The following is a 24,907-nucleotide window of genomic DNA, read 5'->3' as shown; positions in this document are numbered from 1 at the left end:
ATGGATCAATGCATTTTGATGGTAAAGCTTTACTTTCAAAGAAAATGTCTTCCATAATGTCTCATTTTAGTAATGTTATCTGTCCTCCAATCAAGATGGTTTCAGTTCTATGATTCTTTTCTACTTTGTTAATAGTGAAAATTGCTATTTACACAGATGATGTGGGTGTTTGGTTTTTTTTTTTTTCCTCAATATCTAACATTTTCTATGGTTTTGGCCTTTATAATATGAGGGATTATTTTTACTTCATTTTTGCTGCTTCTATTGGAAACCAAGGATTGGTAAATTTTAGTAGACTAGGAGACAAAACTTGTTTTAAGAGCTGGACCAAACCTATGGGCCTTTCAGCTGGGGGGAAACAGCATCAATGTTTCACTTCCTTGTGGTCCGAAGGCAGAACTACAAATTCTCATTCACTCTTTCTGTGCATATTTCACACCTACTGTCAAGCACATTCAAAAATGTTAACCCGAAGTGGAAAATATTTTTTTATTGGCTTAGGAGAAAGCGATTTAATGGTGACTTGAAAAAAAAATATGTTATGCTCAAGATGAATCTGTCACTTACTGTTGGGATCACTTAAGTGGGGAAATCTACCGTTCTTTCCATAAAACTGTTGTGATACTGTTCTTATAAATAAGAAAACCTTCATAACTACCTTCAGATCTTTGGACTATTACCAAATGAAGTCCAGAGCCTGATAAAGTACACACGTATTTATCAGTCTCTGGGAAAGCAGAAAGCAGTTTCTTTCTTCTGACTGCATTAGATACTGGAAGAGGTTTCCTCCTGTTGTCCTGAGTGTTTTGAACTTTGCAGGTGACACCCTTGGAACTGTGATATTCTTCTGAGCTTCTCACTTTCCAGTGGGTTATTTTATGTCTTACTAGAGAAAGCGCTATGTGAAAATGAATTATTGTATGAGCTCTTCTTCATATATGAAGTTCTGGCTATGAAATTGTATCTGAATACTTTGACAAAGATTAATTAGTGATTTTATTATCATACTTAGTAATGCATAATGTTCTATTCTCAATTTTTTCATCCTGATTTTTTAAATTTACCAGAATTTGCCCCATGTAGTGAACTAATTGCATTTTGTGTGTGTGTTTGTGAGTATGTATGTTTAAAACCTAGACATTAGAGCATAAGCAACTTGCTGAGTAGTATTGTTTCCATGGAGCTGAGGTTTCAGCTCATTTTATCTTTTTTAATATTATAGCATCTATTTTAAATAGACATTTTCCTATAGCTTGATATTCAAACAGTACATGTTTTTTTTATTTCATGTTGTTCATGAAAACAGTGGGAAAAATTGGGGGATATTTAACCTGGATGTTAGTTTCTTGTTTGTAATTGCATTTTGTTCAGATAAGCTAAGAATCATTTATTAAACCAGTTACTGTATTGTGCTACATTGCCACACACAACCATTAGCATTTGCATAAACCACATTATGTAGACTTGCAGTATCTTCTTTGTCACAGTGAGTTATTTATTAGAGCAAGCATCTGCTCTTTTTCATGGCCAGAATGTTGTATGCATGCAAAAAGCATGTAATGTGACTACAACAATCTAACTTGATTTGAAATTCTGAGTATTTGCCAGATAGAATTACAAAAGCTCTACATAAAATATAGTGATATGTTACTGCTGCTGAGGTTAGCACTGCATTCATTATGTTCACAATTTACTCATATTTTCAGACATTTATAGTTTAGGCTACATTACTAGGTTTTGTATTGTAAAGCTTTGTAGGAACCTTTAGAGTTGACATCTATAGAGTTTTTATATGAAATTTTAGATTCCAAACAAGACATGAAAATATGCATTTTAAAAGGAGAGGACAGACCTGCATTTGGGGTGCAATGTAAATATCACTCATTTTTACTCAAACACAAAGTCTGAAAAGCAGATCAAACTTTTTTGAATGGTTTCTGAAAAGTTATGCATCATGTTTACATTTCTAACAATATAAATATACAGGACAACAAATCTAGCATATTTTTCAAAATGGACATTTTTCTCAGCTCTGTGAAACGTTTATTGAAACTTAAAAAGGCTGTTTCAGATGCTGGAGGGGAATAATTATTTCAGATAACTCTGTACACTTATTATTCCTACAACAGAAAACCTGCTGTTTCAGATGCTTGGTGAGAGAGTAAAAGAGAATATGCTTTTAAAATCTATATTAGAAATACTTTGTGCAGACCAGAGTAGATCCTCTAGTGTCCTTACCCTTAAATGAGATTATTGGGGATTTTTCAGTTTCTGTAATGTATCATGAAGTAAACCTTATTAGCTGTTCTATGACAAATTACATATTCAAGTGTTTCTAGCTGTCATAACAATGAACATTTATCATAGTTTGACTCATGAAGAATGATTCTAATTACACGATACTATAAAAATTGCTATGGTTAAATTATTAGTAATAGATAAAAGTGTTTTTACTAGCCAAAAAGATTATAGTAATATCCCTGATTCCTTTCAATGGAGAGGCAGTCAAAATAAATATTTTACTATCTAATTGTTGGTTTGAGTTTTGATGACATAGGAAATACTTTCAGTTGGTTTTGCTCAGTATATAATTGTGATAAACTCACACAGTTCCATTCAGGTTCAAGCATTCTCCCACCACATTGGTGCATGTCAAAAACCTATTGTAATCATCTTCAGCCACTGCTCAGGATTTCTGTCTTGCTTGAATTTTCGATTCCTCTCAGCAGCCTTTGATTACTTATTATGAATATTTCAGTGTGAAGTGTCCCAGTGCAACAATGTTATACATCAGTCTGTTTAGAAACATCAAGAGGTATGTTTGATGCAGGCACATTCAGACTAGATATAAGGAAAAAAAAAATACAATGAGGGTGGTAAAACACTGGCACAGGTTGCCCAGGAGGTGGTAGATGCCCCATCCCTGGGGACATCCCAGGCCAGGCTGGATGGGGCTCTGAGCAACCTGATCTAGTTGAAGATGTCCCTGCTCGTTGCAGGGGGTTGGACTAAATGACCTTTAAAGGTCCCTTCCAACTACTCTATTATTTTCTGACATAGATGGGATAAATGCAATGATCATTGCACTCTCATGAGCTGAGACAACAGAACTGGTATTATTGAGAAGAATGCTGAAGAGCTTTCAATTTTAGAAAAGTGCAGAATCACATGGCTTGACACCTGATACTTGAAGACAATTTTATGTCACCTGTTAACATCTACCTTGAATTAGTTTAGAACCTAAAAATTTCTAGAATATGCTCAGTACCTGCAAAATGGAGAACATGTTGCAGCAACCAGAAAACTTTATAGTGCTCTTCTCTAACAATGAGAAGTTTGTCTTTTTTGCTACATATGCAGTTTTTAATTAAGGCTTACTGTCTTCGCTTAATCAGTTGATAGAATTCCAGACTTTTTGAAGTATTAGTGGTTCTTTTTTGACTCTAACTTATTTAAGTTCTGCCTGGCATACTATTATCATATTTTCTTTATTAGGGAGAGATTTGGGAAGAATTTACTTGTCAGTAATTTACATTCCAACAATTTTCTCAGTAACCCCATCATTTTTATTTATTCTTTTCTGACATTTATATTCTTGCAATGTTAATTACAGAATGTTGAATAACATTCAGAAGATCAAATTGAATGTTAAGAGCAATTAGAAAAGGAGTAGAGTACAAAAGAGAGAACATAATTATGTCAGTATGAATACTTGGTGAGCCCTCATCTTGAATGCCATGTGAAAATCTGATCCCTGTCACACCACTGAAGAATGAGAGGGTGAGAGCTGACAGGGATGGTCAAAAACCTGGAACAGCTGGATGGGTAGATTAGAATTTCTCACTCTCTAAAGGAGAGGACAAGGAAAGAGTGATAGAGGTCTGTGAAATCACAAGGAGAGGATAGGTATTGTAAAGAACAACCATTTATTGCAAGAAAGTCAGCATCTTTTAATTATGAAGTATGGGACTCTCCAAGGCTTGTAGGAGGAGAACTACTACATGCTTGTCTGCTCTTCTGCTGGTCTCACTGTTCTCTGGGCCAGCACTGTTGGCTGCCTTTGTAGAGAGAATATTGGGTGACATAAAGTATGATCCAATGTCTGTTCTTATGTTTCATATATCAGTTTCCAATGGCTTTGTGTTTTTTTCTGTAGTTGAATTCAGGAACTGAATAGGGTTTCACTTTGGTGTTTGGTGACAATTTTAAGGCTGCATGGCTTCTGTAGGCAGATTTACTAGTACTAGGATTTTGGCATTCTGACTTATTTTTATAGAAACTTGCATGTACAAGGATTAAATTGAAGTCTGCTGGTTTAGTCATTGCCTAAATGGACAAGGTAGAGATTCCTTTTTTTCAAGGTAGGAAGTAGTCATCCGCTTGTCCTGTAGTTGCACTTCAGGCACTTAAATGCCTCCACATTACACAGTGCAGTCTAGAGAGAAATATTTTCCATATTTATTGTGATAAAAAGGCAGGAATGTAACACAGAGTTAAAAGAACTGTTATTTATAAATTATAAAGTTTTTACAGTCTTCTCTAATTTAAACCTGAGGATTCAACTCATGCACATTTATTCCAGTAATATAACTGTGTATTTGTAAACTTTGTGATTTCAGTTGTACCCTTCCTAATATCAATGCTTCATTTTATGCAAGTGTTATTTGCAGGATTTTTAAAAAATAGGTTTTGTCCTGTATGAAAGTTGTATTTGAAGCTGCAGTAAGCCCACTTACAAACTTTTCCAATTCCTTGTTACATCTTTAGAGTTCTCTAGCTGAAACTAGTTGCTATTAGTACATATTGTTAAGATTGCCAAGGCAGAGAGCTCATACTCTGACTAGACATAAACGGCAAAGTGTAAAAGAGGTAGATACACAATCACATTCCTCTTTTAGGCATGGTTTTTTTTGAACACTAATCTTGCATTGTTTGGTGGTAAATACTCGTATTTTATTACAAATGCTTGTTAGTACTCTGTTTATTTTATTTTGTATGATCTTTTTTCCCTGTTAAATGTTTCCAGTATTCGTTTTCAAGTTCTTTAGCCAGTGGTGGTTTAACCTAGGATTTAAAATGTGGTTCTACTGAAGTGATCAAGTAGAATTTTGAAGTGAAGCTCCTGTTGCTGCTATCTCAACCATTATCCTTTGAGAAGCCTTGAATTATTACTAGATTATGAAGTTTCATAAAAATCAGGTCACAACACAATAAGCAGGAAAAGCTGCAAAAAGTTTGGTAGTGTAATGATCTGCTGACAGTATAAATCATTTATCTAAAAAAGGGATAGTTATCTACAGCCATAGTTTACCTTTAGGCAATACGAGTTGTTCTTGTTGAAATTATTATCCCACATCCTGTTCTGGTTGTCACATTCCTCAATCATTTTCTGAGGAGTGCTATGATAACATCTTACTGTCGTGGTGCTTCCTGGCCCTTTGCATTTTGTTATACCGTATTTGATTGATGTGTAGTGCTTGACTTTCCCAGGCATCCATGTGTCCAATGTAGGATGTGAAAATATATCTTTGCTCCTGCAATTTCTTTCTGCTGGTGTTAAAGAAGTCACAAATCAAGAAGCTCTGGTAAACCAATATGGTATTTTCTTATTCATGTTCTAAAGCAGCCAGTCTGCTTGATGGGACAGTTCAGTGTACCAGCAAAACTTTTGACTAATTCTTTTTTTCCCTTCCCTCAACTTTTGATAATGATGGGAAATCACTATATGTATCACTGTTAAGGGATGTTGTGCCACTATTGCTGGTCACTCAAATATGGAGCAGTAATTCATCTTCATTCACAACCTGGGATCCTGCCATGAAAATGTAGATGGCGTATCTTTAGCTTTCTTATATATAATATAAACGTATTGTAAAACCATCCCCAGAGAGAAAGTAATTGCAGTGGTTAATGTAATTGTCCCTTTCACAAGATGTAATTTAAAAAATTGAATAAGAGACATCTCCTGAATTAGAATCTAGCAAAGTAGGTGTGTCAAGACCAGTTATGTTGGAGCTTTTGCTAAATACAAAGTTTGATGAAGACATTTCTGTCACTAAACAAGAACTATATTACACAAAAATTTAAAGAAACAAGAAATGTTATATTCTAGCATGCAAGTAATTCTTCCAGTCTGTTACGATTTGGATTTCTGCAGAATATGGTTTTTAATTTGCTGAGTTTTAAACCGTGCTAGCCAGAGTTATTGAACCTGGTTCTTTTCATGTGTTATCCGAGAAACATCTTTCTGACCTACTTAAATTTTTGCATTTCAGGAATCTTATTCAAAGAAGAGAGGTTATGCATTGGAAGCAATACCCTCTGTACCTCTGGATGCAGTTCCTTCAGAAAATGACAGCAGTCTTTGTGATTTGATAGACATAGCAGTGACCAAAAAACCGTGTTCCCTAGAGATAGCAAGAGTTCCTTCCTCGAGACCAGGTAAATCACCAAATAATTCTTTACATAGGCTTTGGTGTAAGTGTAATGTTATAGAAGGTATAGAATTATATACAGAAAATATAAGTTAATCTTTTTAAGAATATAGTACTTTGTTTACTTACCACAGTGTGATTATAACCTTCTGTTAGTTGCTATAAGAGCTTGATACTAAAGTTTATTAGCAAAATGCTATAGAAGTGAAGCAAAACAGAAGTTCAAATAATTTCCTAGATAAAAATAAGATTGCATAATGCCAAATTTAAAATAGAATTTATTTCAGTGCAGACTCTTGCAGTACTCTATTTACCAACCCGTTTCTATTTTTTAGTGAAGTGCCTAGCAACAATATTTTACAACTAATTCAAAACTTAAAGTACTCTGTATTTCCGTGTTACATAAAAGAAGTTCTGTTCTGTTTTTGAAAATGGAATAGTGAATGAGAATTGATAAAATTATGAAGTGACTGTTTGGCAGACTGCTATTTATATTTTACGAGTTTGAACAGGAATGAGTTACAATAGTTAAAGACCAGTAGAATTGTGCTGAGTGAGATGAATGATATTATCTGTAAGGACCCTGTTAATGTTCTCCAGAATTACGTGCTTTCTTCCGTTACTCTTGTTTGTAGTCTTTGTCAGTCACTACCTGGTACAGGAATTTCGGCATACGATCACTTTGCTATGAGTAATTGGACTGAGAGTCTGCTTTGACAAATGACAGTTCTCAGCAGCACAGACCTATTTGAAATGGTCAATTGCCTTTTTGATCTGTGCTGTCTTGATTATGAATCATGATTTGGGAAATGTACAGGAATGACAGATGATTGTTGACTAACACCATGTTACCTATCTAGTCTGTGTAAGAGGAAGCACCTTGATTTCACAGCTGATATTGGAAGAGCGCCAGACCTATATCAGGCATAGTATATAAGGGCCAAATATCAAGATACGACTTTGGAGTCTGCAAGGTGTGGTGGAGTGGATCATAATTCCCACCTCTCTTAAATTAGGGCTAAAGAAGGCTTGGTGGGAGCCTACATTATGAACAGTGATCTCAGAGATGGCACGAAGTACGATAGCATCTTTATAGCATGCTTGCACAGAGTGGACCAGAATCTGACTTGAACATCAGCACTACTATTTTTGTAAATCAAGGTTTACTTTGTTGTTGGTTTTTTGGCTCGATAATCTAAAAAATTAGCAGTCTGTGCAAGACAATATTATGGGTTGCCATTCAGTAAAGGAAGAAAATGCCAAAATATCCTTGTTTTTCAGACTTCCACTTGATTAATCACCATAAACATACTTATTGCAATGGGAAGACTGCCATACCCCTGCCCCATAAATTGGCTGAGGGAGGTCATTATCTGCCTTCATAGTAATGGAGCTCAACTACAAAGCTTTCCAGTGTAATTAGTATTTTAAAAAATTATAGACTTTTCACTAGTTAAAATACCAGGTTTTGGAAGTGTGCTGTCTGCTGGACATAGGAGTTTTTCTCAGGCATAGTAAATCCATTAAGATCAGTATGAAAAAACAGATCCTAAAAATTACGGTTTTAGGTCTTAATCTGGAAAAATGGTTTTTTGTATGGTTAAATGTGGAGTGTATCAGCGTACCAGAGAATAACCAAGGGAGCTGTAGGACATTCATGAGGCCACCCATCATCTTTATAAAATCTAGTAAGGTCAACGAGTTGACAATAAAAATTCCGTAGTTCTTTCTGCCTTAGTTTTCCATATAGCACCATCATCTTTTCCTTGGCATTTTATTGGGAAGAACATTTGGCTGTATAGATAAGCAGATTCCAAAATGTTATTTTATTTTAAGCTATGAATGTAGTAGCCATCAAACTGGCCTGGCTTGTAAGCCCAATTTGTAATCACATCGACTATTATCTTATACTGGTCCAAAATGTAATCAACCGTGTCGCTCACAGTTATAAGGTACTTAACACTAGGCTTAATTGTATGTGAAAGTTGGCCTACCACATCAGTTCATACAGATTTATTGCTTGAATAAGTTATGTATGATTACAGACATCATTAATTTAAAACAAATATCTAATTTGCATGCCTTTTTTCCTGAATTTCCCTGTTTTTGTGTCACTGCGACATGCTGACTTTGGGAATACTGTTTTGAATTGCTGTACTATGTCATGTGTATTTTTCATTTCAGAGCATGTGGCATCACTTTGAACATAAAATTGCATCTTGTCAGTCTCTTTTCCCCAGGTGGCAGGACACTCTGATCAACTCTCCCCACTGTCTGGGGCATTACTACCTCTTGGCAGTAGAAGTGAGACTGACTGCACTCAGTGATTGAAAATTCTTCTTTCCTATATTGAGAGAAAAGGTCATTCTGGCTGGCCTTTCAAGCTGCAGAGCTGCATGTTGTCACTATTGTCTGCACTGCCAGTAAACTCTTAACAGGTTGGGAATAATCACCTTGCCAGTCATCATTCTCTGATCTACTGGGAAAAAACCAGACTCCTCTGTACTTCTCCATGTTATTTTTAGTTTCCTGAATCTTATTCTTGAACTGGTAGGAAATAGCAGAGAATGAGAGCTCCATGCACTAAATGGTAAAGGCTCGTTAGATATAAGGGAGAAAAACTAAAGAGAAAGACAGTAAAAGTAGGCGTGAAGTTTGTTGCTTCCACTTCTGAAATCATATCTTGTATGAGTTTTGTGTCTGTTTGCAAGAAATTAGGTTTATAGAGGAAGAAGTACAGTTACAATATTGGTTTATGCTGGCAGTTGAAACAATTGCTTCTAATTAGGGCTGATCTAAGAGTAAAGAAGACCGCATGTGTGTCTGAGTTCAAGTTAAGCTGTTTGTTTCTGCAGTAGATTGATAGGACAAGGTTGGCAAAGCGTGTTAGTATCTGTCTCAATATCTGCTTTTAAACTAACAGGTAAGACTGAATAGGAATGTTCTGAAACAATACTCTTTTGAGACAAATTTTTCTGCTAAGTAAAATATAGATTTGGATTTAAAATTTTATAAATCAATCTCATTAAATTAATTTCATAAATTAAGTGATTCATTAATCAATTTTACTAGTCTTTTTGTTGGGCTATTCCAGAACATTATCCTCATTCCTTAAACTAGGCATTTCTACTAGTATTTATAATTTTTTGACTTCCCTTCCATTTAAAAAAAAAAAAAAAAATTAAAAAATCACATGACATATTTAACCTTGAAAAATAACCATAAAATTTTATTAGTTCATAAGGCACACATTAGTATTGCCCTTTTGATCTTAAGGATGTAATTAAATTTTGTGATCTATAGCAACACATCATCTCTGCAAGAGGTGAAAAGTTCTAATAAATGGCTAAAGCTCAATGCACTGGATAATTCTAAGGCTAAAATAGGCATTATCAAGTATCTTCATGTAGTTAGTGTGGTTGTTATCAGTTATCTAGCATCTAGAATACTGGTAGCAGAGGTTTAGGTGCAGCACCATGCTGCATTTGGGCCTGTGTTGTTGAAGACCCTTACAGAGTTGCATCCTTGGTAGCTTGGATATTTGTACCATACTCCACCCTTGCCCTCATAATGTAATACACTTTTTTTAGCAGAAATATTGGATGAAATCTGAGCTGCATTATGGAAGAAATTTTAATAAATATATTTTTTTCATTGGAGTTAAGTATGTCCATACCCAATAGAAAGATCGTGTCTCTTTCAGTTTGCCTCTGTAGTTTCTACTGCATAAATTCTCTAGGAGTGAGATCAGGTGGCAGTTAACATGCTAAATGTTTAAGAATGGTGAATGATAGCCAGTACTAAAAATATTTTTAGGTCTTATTTGGTATCATTAGGAAATAGAGAGGACTTTTCAAACTCTGTTTTTTCATGGATAACTTGGTGGAAAAAACAAACAACAAACAACAAACAAAACAAAAAACAACCAAACAATAACAAAATGAAACAAACCTCCTTTGGGAAAGTTGATCTGTCTATGCAGATTAACGAAGGGCTTAGTACAGCATCTCAATAACAGGACAAGACAATTCTGTTCATAAACTGTATGAAAATCGTCCTTGAATAAATGAGTTCTAGTTCAAGGACCTGTTTTTTCCAGTTGCATTGCTTTATGGTAGCTGCTGGTTGAGGGGACCTTAGTGAACTGTCTTCAACTCTGGAATCAGCTCAGCTGTAGCAATGCAGAACACGGTGTCACCTGCAAAATCCAACTGAGAAATAAGGTAAATACTTAGAGGCTTCACTTATGCTGAGCTCTCAGCCACCACACAGTCAGCAATTCCCAAGTCAGCAATTTTAAAGATAGCTCTGGTACAACAACTCTACCCAGTTACATCTACAATATGGCTTCTGTCAAGGGGATAAAAATGTCCTCAGAAATGTGACGTGTTGCCACTAGGCTGTAGCAGGCAAACACAAGGCAAGGCTTTGAAACATAAAGAGAGAGAGATCTTGGCAGATCTTGCAGCTAAATTTATTTTTGAGAAATCTTGCTGTTGTCAGTCATGATATTTTTGTTATTCAGAAAAAGTCTTAATTTGCACTTAAATGCCAGTAACTTGTAAGGAGGACCATGCAAGAGAGCCTATCAGTAATTAATTATACCTTTTTCTTATAACCTTATAATCACAGCAGTGAAACTAACAAAAAATGCTAGTCGCTGAATAATTACAACATATCAAACTGTCCCCAAGCTGGCCTATCGACTGCAGCATTAGGGTTTTTTTTTTCTTTCCCAGCCTGGCATCCCACTCCTGACATTATGGTGAAAATGAACCTGAAAATGTGTAGCCAGTGTTTCAGCTCACCTCTGCTGAGATTCTTGTGTCTACTGTATAACACTGTGTCAGCAGTCTCATACAGATATCTAGGAGACTGTTCTTTAGAAACCTGCATTGAAAAATAGCCTAACCGTGATAACATTTTAATAAAAATTAAATATGAATCTTATGCATATGCATAGTTTCCAAGGTTATTAAATGCTTGCCTTGGTAAATAAAATGCTATTTTTCAGGTCGTCAGTTTCTGATTTACTTCAGTACCAAATCTTCACAGCACCTGTCCTGAACAAATGCATCTTTTCTTGTTTAATGAATTTATACTTTTGGTTTTGTGTAGTTATTTTCTAGATGTAAGCAAACCAGTGCAAAGTGGCCACAAGAAGGAACCATCACACTGCCAGATATAAAAACTGCGTGGGTTAATGGAAATTCAAGAGGCTAGCGTTAGTCACCCATGCTTCATAATTTTGAAACTGTAATTGACCTGAAGGATCATGCACTAACCTTTTTGAAGTCCACTCATCCAAATTGCTTCTAACAGGAGGCCTTCTAGTAGAGCTGTATTTCATTCAAGCACGCTTTTTAAACCAGAGATAGCAGGATGTAGTGCACTTAAACACATGACCTACAGTCTAACTTCTCAGGATTAAATACTTTCAGTAATCAAGAAAGATCATCTTGCCTCTGTAGAGAGTAGAACATAATAGAGGAGGGAGATTCTTATCAAGCAGAGTAAATACAATATGTAACAGTTAATCTAGAACCATCTGAAAATAACTAGAGTCTGTGAAATTTAGCCTAATTTGACACCAGTGCTTCTCAAGCAACCGATTGTCCATGAAAGCTCTTGGTATTGTGGTGCGTATTCAAAATCATTACCACCTGCCAGCTATGAGTGCTGAGTTTCCAAAGTACTAAATCTCAGGCCTGATGTATCAGGGCAGTTGCTTCTTCAGAGAGTGGCGGATGGGAGCAAAGGGGACTACCATGGCTGACAGGACAGGAACCTCACTAGTCAGGGCACTGTCTCACCACCCACGAGCAGTGCAGACCTAGAGATCATGGCCAGGTTCAGCCAAGAGCCCAATTCATCAAGCAAGTTTGTGCTGATGAAGTAGCTCTAAAGTCAAGGTAGAAAATCAATATGCAGGTCAGGATCAGGTCTGGTGATGGCCAGGAAGGTTCATGATGACAAAACCAGATCCCAGTTCAAGCTAGGAGGTCAGCACATGAATTGGAGAATGGGTGCACAGGGTACAGCCATAAGCACAGGGCAGGACTCCTTCAGCATGGCTCAGGCAGGAACAAAAGGCTCCAGGCTGAGCTGAAATGGTGCCTCTGGGAAGGTGGATGTAAATGGAAAACCCTGGAAGGCTGGTCAGGGCCACTGAAGCTCATTAGTGCCTCGGGGCCTGACATGATGTGTGAATGATAATCAGTGTTCCTTATTCTTCTGTTTTATCACTCAAGGAGATGGTATCTCCAAAGAGTATAATTCATGTGTATGTTGATTGTGAAGTGAAGAGCCACTCAGAGCTTGTCAATAAGGAACAAAAAGCATAGGTGTGTGTCATAGTGTGAGCCCTGCATCAGTTTGATGGAGTAGATATCTGACAAAAGAGGCCTGTGTTTCCATAACAACCGAATAGCTGAAGTCTTTCTTAAGAAGCAAGTGGTTTCTCTTCTAAGTGATTTTTGGCCTTGGAGAAATGCTCCCATTATTAAGTAAAGTTTCCAAGTTCTCAGGGTGTTTATACACTCCAATCCCCCTGTACTTTTAGCACAGAAGAAGATTGATAGACCATGAGAAGAATGTGTAAGAGTCTTACAGCGCCCTGACATGATGAGGATACTCCCCTTAAAGGGACAAAACTTATTTCCTATCATTTGTGTCGTTCTTTTAATAAACCTCTCAACATACATCTTAAAAATAGCTGAGGTTTTCTGCCTGTTACTCTGAACAGAAGTCTGTTTCAGAACCACTGCTAGTGATTAAAAAGATTCTCATTTCCAACCTTGGTGTATTTGTGGCCAGGAGGACCCCTAACACACTGTCTTTGGCTAAGTCAGAACTCTCCTGCAACTCTTCAGGAAGTGATTCTGGGCAGCCTCTGCATGATTCCAAAAATCTCTTTTGCCTTTACACATGTCTATGGTGGTTAGAGGAGACCAAACCATGATCAAGTGTCACATAGAGGTGTTCCAGAGATGTGCATGTGCATCACAGTATGTTCAAATTATTTTGTCTTATTTCTGTATGTATCCATTTACGTTATTTGCCTCGGTAAAAATCTGAATAATATATCCTACATGCTGTATCCTAATACCCTTCCCTTTTTCTGTGTAAGAGAAGGGTGAAGTTTTAAGGATTATAAGAAGACCTGAAGTGATTGAACCAAAAACCAGATATATTTTTTCAATTTAGTGTTATATTTAGTCCAACTGAAAAGATTTTTTGTTTGTTTTACTGCTTATTTACCTCCCTTTTAGTGAAATGTACTTTGAAGTGAAAATTGAAAATTATCAAATAATTTTCAGCTGTATTTTTCGGTCAATAACTTACAGTGAAATATAATGCCCAGATTTAGTTATAAGATCTATACACATTTTTTTCTCTGCTCTTCTTTGTCTTCCTTTAGCCTGTGTCTGAGACATGTGGACAGAATTTGACTACAGTACAGAATTTCTCAATTTATTGTTTGAATAGATTACTTAATAAAGATGCAAGGATCACGTTCAGAGCTTCAAGATACAGATCTTTACCAGAACACAGCATATTGGAAACTAACCTTCTACTGACTGATTTTCGGTGATGACACATTTTGTATTTGTCATTCCTACTGCCACAGTATTGAGTGCACAGTTCTTATCAGAAGCAATTTTGTCAAAGGCACTAGCATATGTTTGCAGTTGAGGTTTTTAAATTTCATATGGCATTTTAATAAAGGTTAAGGGAGTGCTGATGGAAGAATAAAATATACAATAGCTCTTCTATCATGCATTTCATTGGGGTTTTTTCCTTCAGTACAGGTTTAAAAGAAAATTCTGAAATTTATGCAAGGAGAGTGTTTGCTGATATAGTTGTTCCTATAACAAACATTAAAAATTTATAATTTATTTTCTATTTTTAAGTACTTTCTGGCATTTCATAGTTCCTTTTATTTTCTCTAACTACAAATCCCCAAAATATGGGCAGCTTTGGGAATTCTGTTTTGTCATAATGATATTTTCCTACCCATTTTCTCTATTTATGATATTACTATCATAGTTCTTGGAGTACAATTATGATGCTTTATATTAGCTTTTTTTTAGTGCTGTATCTCTTAGAGCAGCACAATTCGCCTGTGTTTGTGGTCCTATGTTAATTACTATTTTGTTGACGGGTGTTATTAATGTACTGGTTCTGACCAGTAGGTCTGTAAATGATCTGGTCTCAGAGGCTGGCATATATTCCTAACCTCATTGATGTTAGGGCATGTTTTGCCATTGATTTCAGTTGGATTGGATTTTCACCATATATATCCTCAAAAGAAGGGTCTTTATTACAATTAGAAATTAGTAAATTAAGTATTGATTTGAGATTAGGAAAAATGAGTGTCTTTTGTAGTATAAGATGAAAAATGAGGTACTATCTGTGAGAATATTTTCCTTTTCTTCTGATTTCATATTAAATCAGGAGAGTATACCTCTTAAAGTACACTGTAGTTGGAAGTGGCTGTAGATGGGTCAGCGCAGTGTGCATCTCCAATTTCTCCCCAGTTAGCTACCTCCCTAAAATCATGTTCTGACAGCATGTGAAAGCTATGACCCATTTTAGTTACCTTTGGGTATGTTTGAGGCAGTGAGCAGAATGACCTGAAAATTCTTTCTACAGTGAAGTTCATTCCTAGATAGTTCAGGTAAACAGATGTAAGTGATCCATATACACTTTACGTATACAAGTCCTGTTCCATATTCTTTCTTGATACGGTTGTAGCCTTCTGTCAGTAGAGTTATACTGCCAGTGCAAATGTCCCGTATCTAATGTTTAAAGAGGAAAACATATCCACTCTTTATTGTTACAGTTTCTCATACAATGTGGAAATTGGCTTTCTTGATAGAAGTTACAAAGGGAGACAAAAAATAAAATTTAACTCCTGCAGTGCAAAATAAGCACTATTTTCATTAGAATGTGACTCAGATTACAAACATTTTAACAGAAGAGATGAATAAATGAGAGAGGATGAATGATAAAATATTTCAATAATAGTTTATCCACTGACTGCTTCTAGTTTAAGCAGTCCTGGGCAGTGTGAGATAAAGCCAGCAGTTCCCCTAACACAGATGTTCCCTTAGTTATTCTATATTATAAACAGAGCAATTTTGTATTTGGATGAACTACTGTTATCATAAAATTCTCATATTAAACAATAACAAGAAAATTGAAATCCTCCAATTTTGCCATCACTTGAGTGGCAGACTCTAACTACGAAAACTATGTTAAAAACTGATTCTTTGCTCTGTTGGGAATAAAAAACATCCTGCTTTTTTTGCTTCATTTCACTTGCCTTTTGACAAAAGCAGAATTTCTCCAGCAGAGAAACAATAGAACTTCAGTATCACAAACTGAGAAGCAGGCAGTGGAAGCATTCAGTGATCACTGTTTTTAGTGTTGTACTTTCTTGGCCAATCCTTGCCCATTCAACTGGCAGCTTTCAGAATCCCAACAAAGAGTATTAAGAGAAATGAGGTTTATATAGGCTTTTTGAACCTCTTCCCACACCCAATGGTATTTGTAGGATAAAGATGGGTTAAACTGTTAGCTTTTTTTTTTTCATTTGGGTAGTCTGGAGAGAACAGGTGAGTGATATATTCAGTGGATACTCCTCATGCATATGCATTTGAAACTATTCTTTATTAACTTTTTAAAATTATCTCAGTTGCAAACATAGACCATTTTAATATCCCAAATGTAATATTAACCCAAATGTATTATAAAAGTGAATGTCAAATTTACTTGCAATAAACTTATAATTTCATTTAAAACACAGGATAACAAATAAGATCAAGTTTCTCTGAAGCAATGCTAATTTGCATGACCAATGGCCCTTTCATTTATTATTAATAGCGATCCATATCAGCTATTCCATTATTCCTGATGTCAGGCTGAAAACCTATAACTACTAAGGTTACTCCATTAGCTTCCTTTTAGTTTTCTCAAATCTTACCAATCTTCCAAGAGCTGTCAAGAAACAGCACCATTTGTTAAGATAACTTCTTGCCAGATCTTTTTAAACTCCTGAATAGAAATTAGATCTGTTGATTAAAAATGTGTAGCTTTAGTAACTCACATTTGACATTACCTTTGGATATTTTCATATGGACATATTTACATATGAGTTTCTGTTTGATATTTAGGGAAATATTTTACATCTCTATTATTTTATATTATTTCTCCTACCATATTTCTAGAGTAATGTGCCATAATTTGATCTGTTCCACTGTCCCTTTCCCCCACTCCTTGATGCAGCAGAGGTCTTGTGGATAAACAGCATTATAATCATAGTTAAAGACTTATTCAGAATGCATATGCACAGGAGTCTGAATTGAGGTTGCACAAGCCACATCAATTCTTATGTATCACAGCTCTAATGTACTTTCCTTTACAACCTTATCATGTCTCTAAGAGGTTTTTAGTGTATAATTAAGATAATTGCTTCCCATCGTATACTCTTCTGGATAATATCTCTGATAACATCCTTAACAATGAAACGCTATTCTTAAAAATACTCTGTCATTTCTGAAGTTAAAGCACATGGGAATAACTGATACCACATGACCGGTTCGTTATCAAAATACATGCAAGTTTCCGTCCACCCATCCAGTATGTTCCAGTAAATATGTTTATGTTGTTAAAGTAATTCTGCTCTCCAAAGAATTAGTGTACATTTTCTCTGCAAAGTGGGAGAAAAAGGCTGCTGCTTGACATATGTTAAACATATTCTGATGATTCATTACTTTTTACTATTATTCATTAAAGTACAGTTGAAAAAAATTAACATTCATGGAAGTTTGGGCAATTTTTGCAAATGAATGCTCATCAAAGTGCAGGCATTGTGACCAATGCTCAGTTTTGTCCACCCTGGTGTAATTATCATCTAGAATGATCTCATTATACACTTGACTGCATGCTGTTAGACAAAGCCCCTTTTCCAAATCAAGACAATAATTCAAAGGTACATAATTATTTTGAGGTATTTTGCATTTTAAAGCCCACATGCAAATATCATTTAGCGGGATTTGGGTTTTTCTTTGTTAAATGACTATTATTTGCAGCATCTTTTGCAAGTACTTTTGAGTCAGGGATGAAATATACATAGAGCATATACAACGTACTCCATTCTAGTAAGTAATCCTACGCTTCAAAATGCTGCTGAGATTGTTTTATAATTGAGTAGATATATAGTTTAATAGATATATGAGGAATAATGTATCTACAAACCCCACTGAATTGCTAATATTAGCAGTAATTGTAAAGCTTCATTTTACCATTAATTTGTTTACATTTTACATGCATCTGGTATATTCTAGAGGAATACAAGCTTGTGAAATCACTGTAGCACTTCACGGATATCTTCAGTAGGCACTTAGCTAATATATGTCTCCTGGTGCACCTGTGGGTTTTCTACAAACCTTAAGTTCAATTTTCTACAAAGCTTTTCAGATTGAATCTTACTCCCTATTAGAAGTTGGGAGGAACCACTTGTCTTGATTTCATACTTTTTATTATTTTATACTCAAGACTTTGCATGTTGTTCTGTTTTTCATTAAGATGAAACTGAATCCTATAATTTGAGAGATCCAGTACTCCAGAACTAGTGCTTTGCTTGTCTTATGTCTATAAGGTAATGAAGTTAAAGTGGTTTTCAGAAACACTGGAAATGCAATATAGATGTCTTCGCACAAAGAACTCAGCTCTCTCTTGTGGAAGATGAATTTCTCCATTGTTTAGTCTTTCAATTTCAGATGATAAAGCCACTCAACTCTGAATGATTAATCATTAGACACTGCAATATACATAACTTAGGATCATCTAGACATTCTCACCTGCTGCAGGAAGTTATGGCAATAACAACACTTCTGATTCTCCTGCTCCTTTTGTAGGTTTTCAGACTTTTTTATATTTTCTATTAAAAGCTGCAAGTTCAATACAGTTTATTCGGGTATGTTTTCTGACTTACTGTAGATGGTGAATAAAAGTGTAGTCTACAGGTGCCTTGTAGCATGGTAATTATTATGTGACAATGGAGGAGTCTGCCTTGGTTGATGAGGACTGGGTTAAGGACCAATTAAGCAATCTGGATATCCATAAATCCATGGGTGCAGATGGGATGCATCCACGGGTGCTGAGGGAGCTGGCTGAAGTTATTGCTGGGCCACTCTCCATCTTCTTTGCTAAGTCGTGGGAAATGGGAGAGGTGCCTGAGGCCTAGAGAAAAGCAAAAGTCACTCCAGTCTTCAAAAAGGGCAAGAAGGAGAAGCCGGGTAACTACAGACTGGTCAGCTTCACCTTCATCCCTGGAAAGGTGATAAAACAACTTATCCTTGGTGCTATCTTAAGGCATATCAAGGATAAGACGGTCATTAGGGGCAGTCAGCATGGCTTCACCAAGGGGAAGTTGTGCTTAACCAACCTCGTAGCTTTTTATGAGGACATAACCAGGTGGATAGATGATGGTAAAGAAGTGGATGTGGAAGTTTGCTGATGACACCAAGCTGGGAGAAGTGACTGATATGCCAGAAGGCTGTGCTGCCATCCAGCGGGACCTGGACAGGCTGGAGAGTTGGGTGGGGCAAAATTTAATGAAATACAACAAGAGAAAGTGTAGAGTCTTGCATCTGGGTGAGAACAACCCCAGGTTCCAGTATAAATTGGGGAATGACTTATTAAAGAGCAGCACAGGGGAAAGGGACCTGGGGGTTGTGGTGGACAGCAGGATGACCATGAGCCAGCACTGTGCCCTTGTGGCCAGGAAGGCCAATGGCATCCTGGGATGTATGAGAAAGGGGTGGTTAGTAGGTCGAGAAAGGTTCTCCTTTCCCTCTACTCTGCCCTGGTGAGACTGCATCTGGAATATTGTGTCCAGTTCTGGGCCTCTCACTTTGAGAAGGACAGGGAACTGCTGGAGAGAGTCCAGCGCAGAGCCACAAAGATGATTAAGGGAGTGGAACATCTGCCTTATGAGGAAAGACTGAGGGAGCTGGGTCTCTTTAGCTTGGAGAAAAGGAGACTGAGGGGTGACCTCATTAATGTTTATAAAGAGTGAGTGTCACGTGGATGGAGCCAGGCTCTTCTCAGTGACAACCAATCATAGGAGAAGGGGCAATGGATACAAAACTGGAACACAGGAAGTTCCACTTAAATGTGAAAAGAAACTTATTCACAGTGAGGGTGACAGAGCACTGGAACAGGCTGCCCAGGGAGATTGTGGAGTCTCCTTCCTGTGTAACCTCATCTAGGTGTTCCTGTTCCGGCAGGGGATTGGACTAGATGATCTTTCAAGGTCCCTTCCAATCCCTATCATTCTGTGACTGCCTTCAATTTCGGTGTTAGATTTGATGACCTGAGCAATCCCTTTCAGTGTCCCATACCAGAGATGTGGGAGATCAAACTGAGAACATAAAGTACCAGGCTATAATATGAATATGTCTGTCTCACAAGATGTGAGAATGGTGTTCAGTGCTGGGCTCATGTTTCACATCTTGTCTGCATCCCAGCTCTATGTGAGACCAAGATGTATTAATTTAATCCCTGTCCTGCTCTATCAGAATAGTTGAGCTCCAGCAGGGCCCATTAACCAAATGATCAAAAGATCAGCTTTGTGGGATACCTGCTCTGCAGTCATCTTTTTTTTTTTTCCCCATTAGTCTTTCTTGCAAACACACACCAGGACTTCCATCTTGCGCTGAGAACTATTGCTGATGAAAATATCCTGAAAATTATATTTTTCCCAAAGAAAACCAGTTTGGATTAATCAGTTTTTATATAGTGAAAATATTTTATCAAAAGGTTCATATCCTGCATGCATATGCTGGTTTGGTGGCTCTGTTAACAGATACATACTGAGGTCTCTGGAGCATAGCTCTGCTCCCCACTCTCTGTCTTGTGTCGTTTCTTCTCTGTATGGATCATCTGCTGCCACACAGTTACTGTGCTTTTTCAGATAGTGTAGTGAAGAGTATCATACCATATCATATCATTTCATATCAATCATATCATATCACAGGCTATGATATGAATGCGATTAGTAACCTTCCTCTCTTTTCTACAGTTCTGCTAGACCTAGCACAGCAATAACTGTCCCCTCTACTCACCACTAAACAAGCTAAAAAAGTTTTGCAGGTCCTCCTGAGTGACAGTCTTTAGGAGATTATTTTTTGTGACCAAATGCATCAAATAGGGCTGTGATTTTAGCTTATACAATCAACTGAATATGCATACTAATAATTTTATTTCAGAGTGACCCAAATTAAATCTGAAATAGTATCTTTTAGGATAAAAAAATCATACCCTAATTCTACTGTCTTTACTTCTCAAGTAAGCAATAACTTAAATGTGGTAATTTTGTGAAAAAAATAAGACCTTGTAGATAATATTTCAGTACCTTTAGTTGCATTCTACTGGGAACTCACTTTTTCATGGAAATATGGTATGTTTTAGGTAGTGGTTTAATAAACTTTTCTACTAGCCTTAGTACATTTGGAAAGCAGATGTCTTGGCATAGCTTGCTAAATTTTGTTAAAATCAAAATATTTGTGAAAATATTAAGCAATTACTAAAATAAACCATTTTTGTACATAATGAACAGATTTATTTGTTTTGTTCAGTGTCAGAGATGATTAAAAAATAGAAAAACATTGATTCCTAGTGAAGGTAAGCAGTGTTGCATTCTGTCAAAAAGAAAAATCCTCCTGTTCTATTTTAAGTTAAATAAAAAGCACCTATTTACTTCAATTTTCTCTGCTTCTGTCTCCCTTTCTGCATCTGCTAGTCAGGCTGGCAGTATGTAGCATGCTGCCAAAGAGTTTGCTTCTGTTACTTTACAGAGATTTCATTATTGTCCTTTTTGTACCATTTTCATTTTTGTACCACCTCAAAAGGAGATTTGAAGTGTGTAAGAGATGCAGGATTTTACTGTATATCAAATTAGGATGAGAATGGGTTTGTATTGCCAATTCACAAATGTATAGGTACAGGAAATCCCTACTAGCAGCTAATGATAGAATAATTTTCTACTGGACCAGGATATCAAACTAATGTTTTCCCTTTTTTGTGATATGCCTTCAAATACTGCAGATTAGGAAGAACCTCTGTGAAACAGTATTTTCACATTCACTTCCTTTATTGTTTTTGGGAAGCAGGAAAAGTCTTCAGAAGGACCATTTCATTTTTGTTCCAGGGCAGGGTGTATTATTCTTTCTATAATAAAATATATCATTGTATGCAGTAATATCTGTTCGGGATGAGGATATTAAAAAGAATTGTTAGTGAAAATATTCTTTCCATTCTAGCTCCAGCTGTTCACTCCATGTCCTTTTTCTTTCAGATATTATTCTCTCCCTGCTGGAAGATACTTAATTATATTGTACAATTAAAACCAATTTCTTACCAGTAGTGCTGGGACTGAAACTAATTTTTTTCTCCAAGAGCATTTCCATTATTTTGACATCTATTTTGTCTTACATTGTGATGAAAAAATATCAAAACTTTATGTGAATATTGTGTAATTAAAATTTGCAAAAAATATTTTTTTCTGATCAGTTAGATGCGTTGTCTTTCAGAGTTTTCTCATATAATCTGTAATAACTTGAACAAGGATTTGCCATTGATAAATTTAACAAAATTATTAAGTGCCTTATGAAACCATTGGAAAGAAAAAGCAATACATTTTATAAATTGCTTGTCCAGCTGCTACATATCAGCCTGATAAACAACCTGTGGAATAAATTTGTGACTCATTCTAATGGAATAATGATATTTGCAATTTGTTAGTGGTGAGGAGTTCTGGCAGTAAGACTGGCAGGAGTTCTGGAAATCCTGCTTTTTTTTTTTCTCCTTTGGCTAAATACTTACCCCTATTCCAGTGTAATTTAGTTGTAATTCTTCTTTGTAGTTAAGACTTGAAACTAAGGTATGTAGAATAGTTTTAAGCCGTATTTCTATCCATAAAACTTGGCGAAAAAGCACACTTTCACTTACATACGATCCCTTTTTTGGTATCACTGGTTGGATGGGATAAACTACTTTGTTTCTGCCCCACTGTGTTGGAATATTCCTTCTTGTCTGAATGTACTGATTTGTCAAACAAATAAAAATATGTAAAAGTAATATAGAGCAATATTGTTTAATTAAAAAATACAATCAAGAGTTTGAGTTTTTTTAGTTACTAAAAACTCTAATACTGTAGTGCCACAGATTAGCTCTTCATAGTTGGAATCTGGATTGTGTTATTCCAAAATTATCCACAATGTTTCCTTTAGCTTTCTCAGATCATTTGGATATTATCAGCACAACATATTGGACTAGATAGCTGGTCCACTCTGGTACAGATGTTTCCATATTGCTTTCAAAATCAACAGCAAAGACTTCTAAGATCCCCTGAATTGTGTCAAAACTTTAGATACTTTAAATAGTAAATGGATATTGCAACTTTTGAGAGATCATTTCTAGCTCTCTGACTTCAAAATATTTTATTTAGCTTCTTGACTTCAGTGTTCTGATAAAGAGCTCTATTAACTAATTGAAACTTCAGAAGAAGCAGAGTTCCTGAAAATACAGTTTTGTCCATAAATTGCATTTCATTGCAACTAAAGCTAGATTCATATAGGAAGGTTTATCTTCAAGACTGCTTAAATTATTTATTAATTGAACTTGATCCCTAGGGAGTATGGCTATCATCAGTATTATTTGAATTATTTGAGAGCACTTACTTTCATCAGCTTTTGTGGTTTAAATTCTGAGATAATTTGAAAATGTAGCCTAATTCACTAATCATCTGTTGCATTTGCAACAGCACTGTGCATTTCTCTGCACAGCACAGTTTGGTTATTCTCTTTGGATTATTTGGAGAAACCTTGTGAAATATGAAGGCATGCGTATGATAACATTCAGTGACCCGTCACTGATGACTTACATTAAAAAATAAGAACAGACATCCCCAGTATGTATGATTCTTTTTTGGAGGATTTTTTTTTTTTTTTTACAAGACTAACAGGCATTCCAATTTTTAGTGAATGACTGAAACAAACAAAAATATTTTGGCACCTGTAACTGCACCCTGTACTTTTCATTGAACTTCCAGAAACATGATGACTACATGCTGAGACACGGCAAGTGTCGAAATCTATGAAATATCTGTCATAGGCAAGTGCAGTCATTTCACTACAAACCTTTTAAACAGGGAAAAGACAACAAAAAACCCTATTTCACAAAAAAAAAAAAAAGTATATGGCAACTGTGTGGCATTGTTTTTGAATGCTCAATTAGACATCAACAGCTTGCAGAGGCAGTCTCAAAAGGTTACTCAGGAAACGGTGGAAATCACCCATCATCTCTCATTAGTACTTAATGAGAGATGTTTTTTCCAGACAGTTGCCTGGTATTACAAGGGTTATGCAAGCTTGAAGCAGTTCCAAAGTCTATTTGTGCAGGTGGGTGATTAGAGGAAATAAAAAGTTGATAATAGTCATACCCAACTCTCATGGATGATGCAGAAACCACTAAGCAGACCCCCTGCTGCCACTGGAATGCACTTCACTGATAATTAATTCCAAACACAATCCTGAAATAGCTGCCACATCCAAGACCGGGCCAGTTATAGCTTCAAGTGCTTTCAACAAGACAGATGCAGATATATATTTACAATCCTACTCAGAACAATGGTTATTCAGGTTTAAGTGTGTGGGAAACAAAACAAATTCAAAAGAGCAAATTCAAACAGTTTAGTCTAACTGTTCTCTCTGTGCATCCAGTGTAGCTACCTACTGATTCCATTATTCAGTTTTCCATCTGCTCTTTTGAAATCTCTTGTAATGTTTTTTTCCTTGAAATCCTGAAATACATGGTTGTCCCTATCTGTAGTTCCTAGATTTGTGCCAGGTTGAATTGTTATGTAGGAGAGAAGATTTGCTTTGGGGATTCAGTCAAGTTAGAAAAATTTTGAAGTTGAATCCTACACTATGGCAAATTGCCTAGACCCTCAGGTGAGGCTTCTATGTAACATGAATGCTTTTGTTATCTGCCTGACAAAATAACAGGTTTTTTTGTTGTTGTTGCTTTTTTGTTTTTTCCTGGATTTCTGTATGAAATGCAGCCTGGCTTAATTTGCTGTATGCAATTGTTGTGAATCTTGACAATGGGTCCACCACTTACAGGAGACATCCCATTTTTATCACACACGCTATCCAAGAAATCTTATACATGGCAGCTCTGTATCAAATCAGGGCAATTCCTACTATTTTGTGACCTACTCTGCTCAGTTCTGGGTCTTTGTTAGTTTCTTCCTGCATGTTGGCTTGTGCTCCTGCCCTCTAAATTTACTACTGGTGGAATCCAGCAGCTTGGATTGACCCACAGTTAATGAACTGAGCCTAAGTGGTGCTGGCTCCATACAAAACGTTCAGATTTATTGTTTTAAGACATGCGCTGAGGTC

General features: G+C 36.2%; 1 protein-coding gene across 7 annotated transcripts in view; it reads left to right on the top strand.

Annotated features, from left to right (window-relative positions):
- Window positions 1–24,907, top strand: part of ANKS1B (ankyrin repeat and sterile alpha motif domain containing 1B) — a 436,612-nt gene that overhangs the window by 119,304 nt on the left and 292,401 nt on the right. For all 7 annotated transcript variants that reach the window (XM_071800411.1, XM_071800380.1, XM_071800388.1 and 4 more), the window contains one exon: window positions 6,276–6,441. In XM_071800411.1, coding sequence (XP_071656512.1) covers window positions 6,276–6,441 — 166 coding nt within the window. The remainder of the gene's footprint in view (window positions 1–6,275; window positions 6,442–24,907) is intronic.

Source organism: Patagioenas fasciata, chromosome 1 (assembly GCF_037038585.1).
Source record: "Patagioenas fasciata isolate bPatFas1 chromosome 1, bPatFas1.hap1, whole genome shotgun sequence".
NCBI classification, from domain to species: Eukaryota; Metazoa; Chordata; class Aves; order Columbiformes; family Columbidae; genus Patagioenas; species Patagioenas fasciata.
This window is presented reverse-complemented; position numbering and strand designations above follow the sequence as displayed.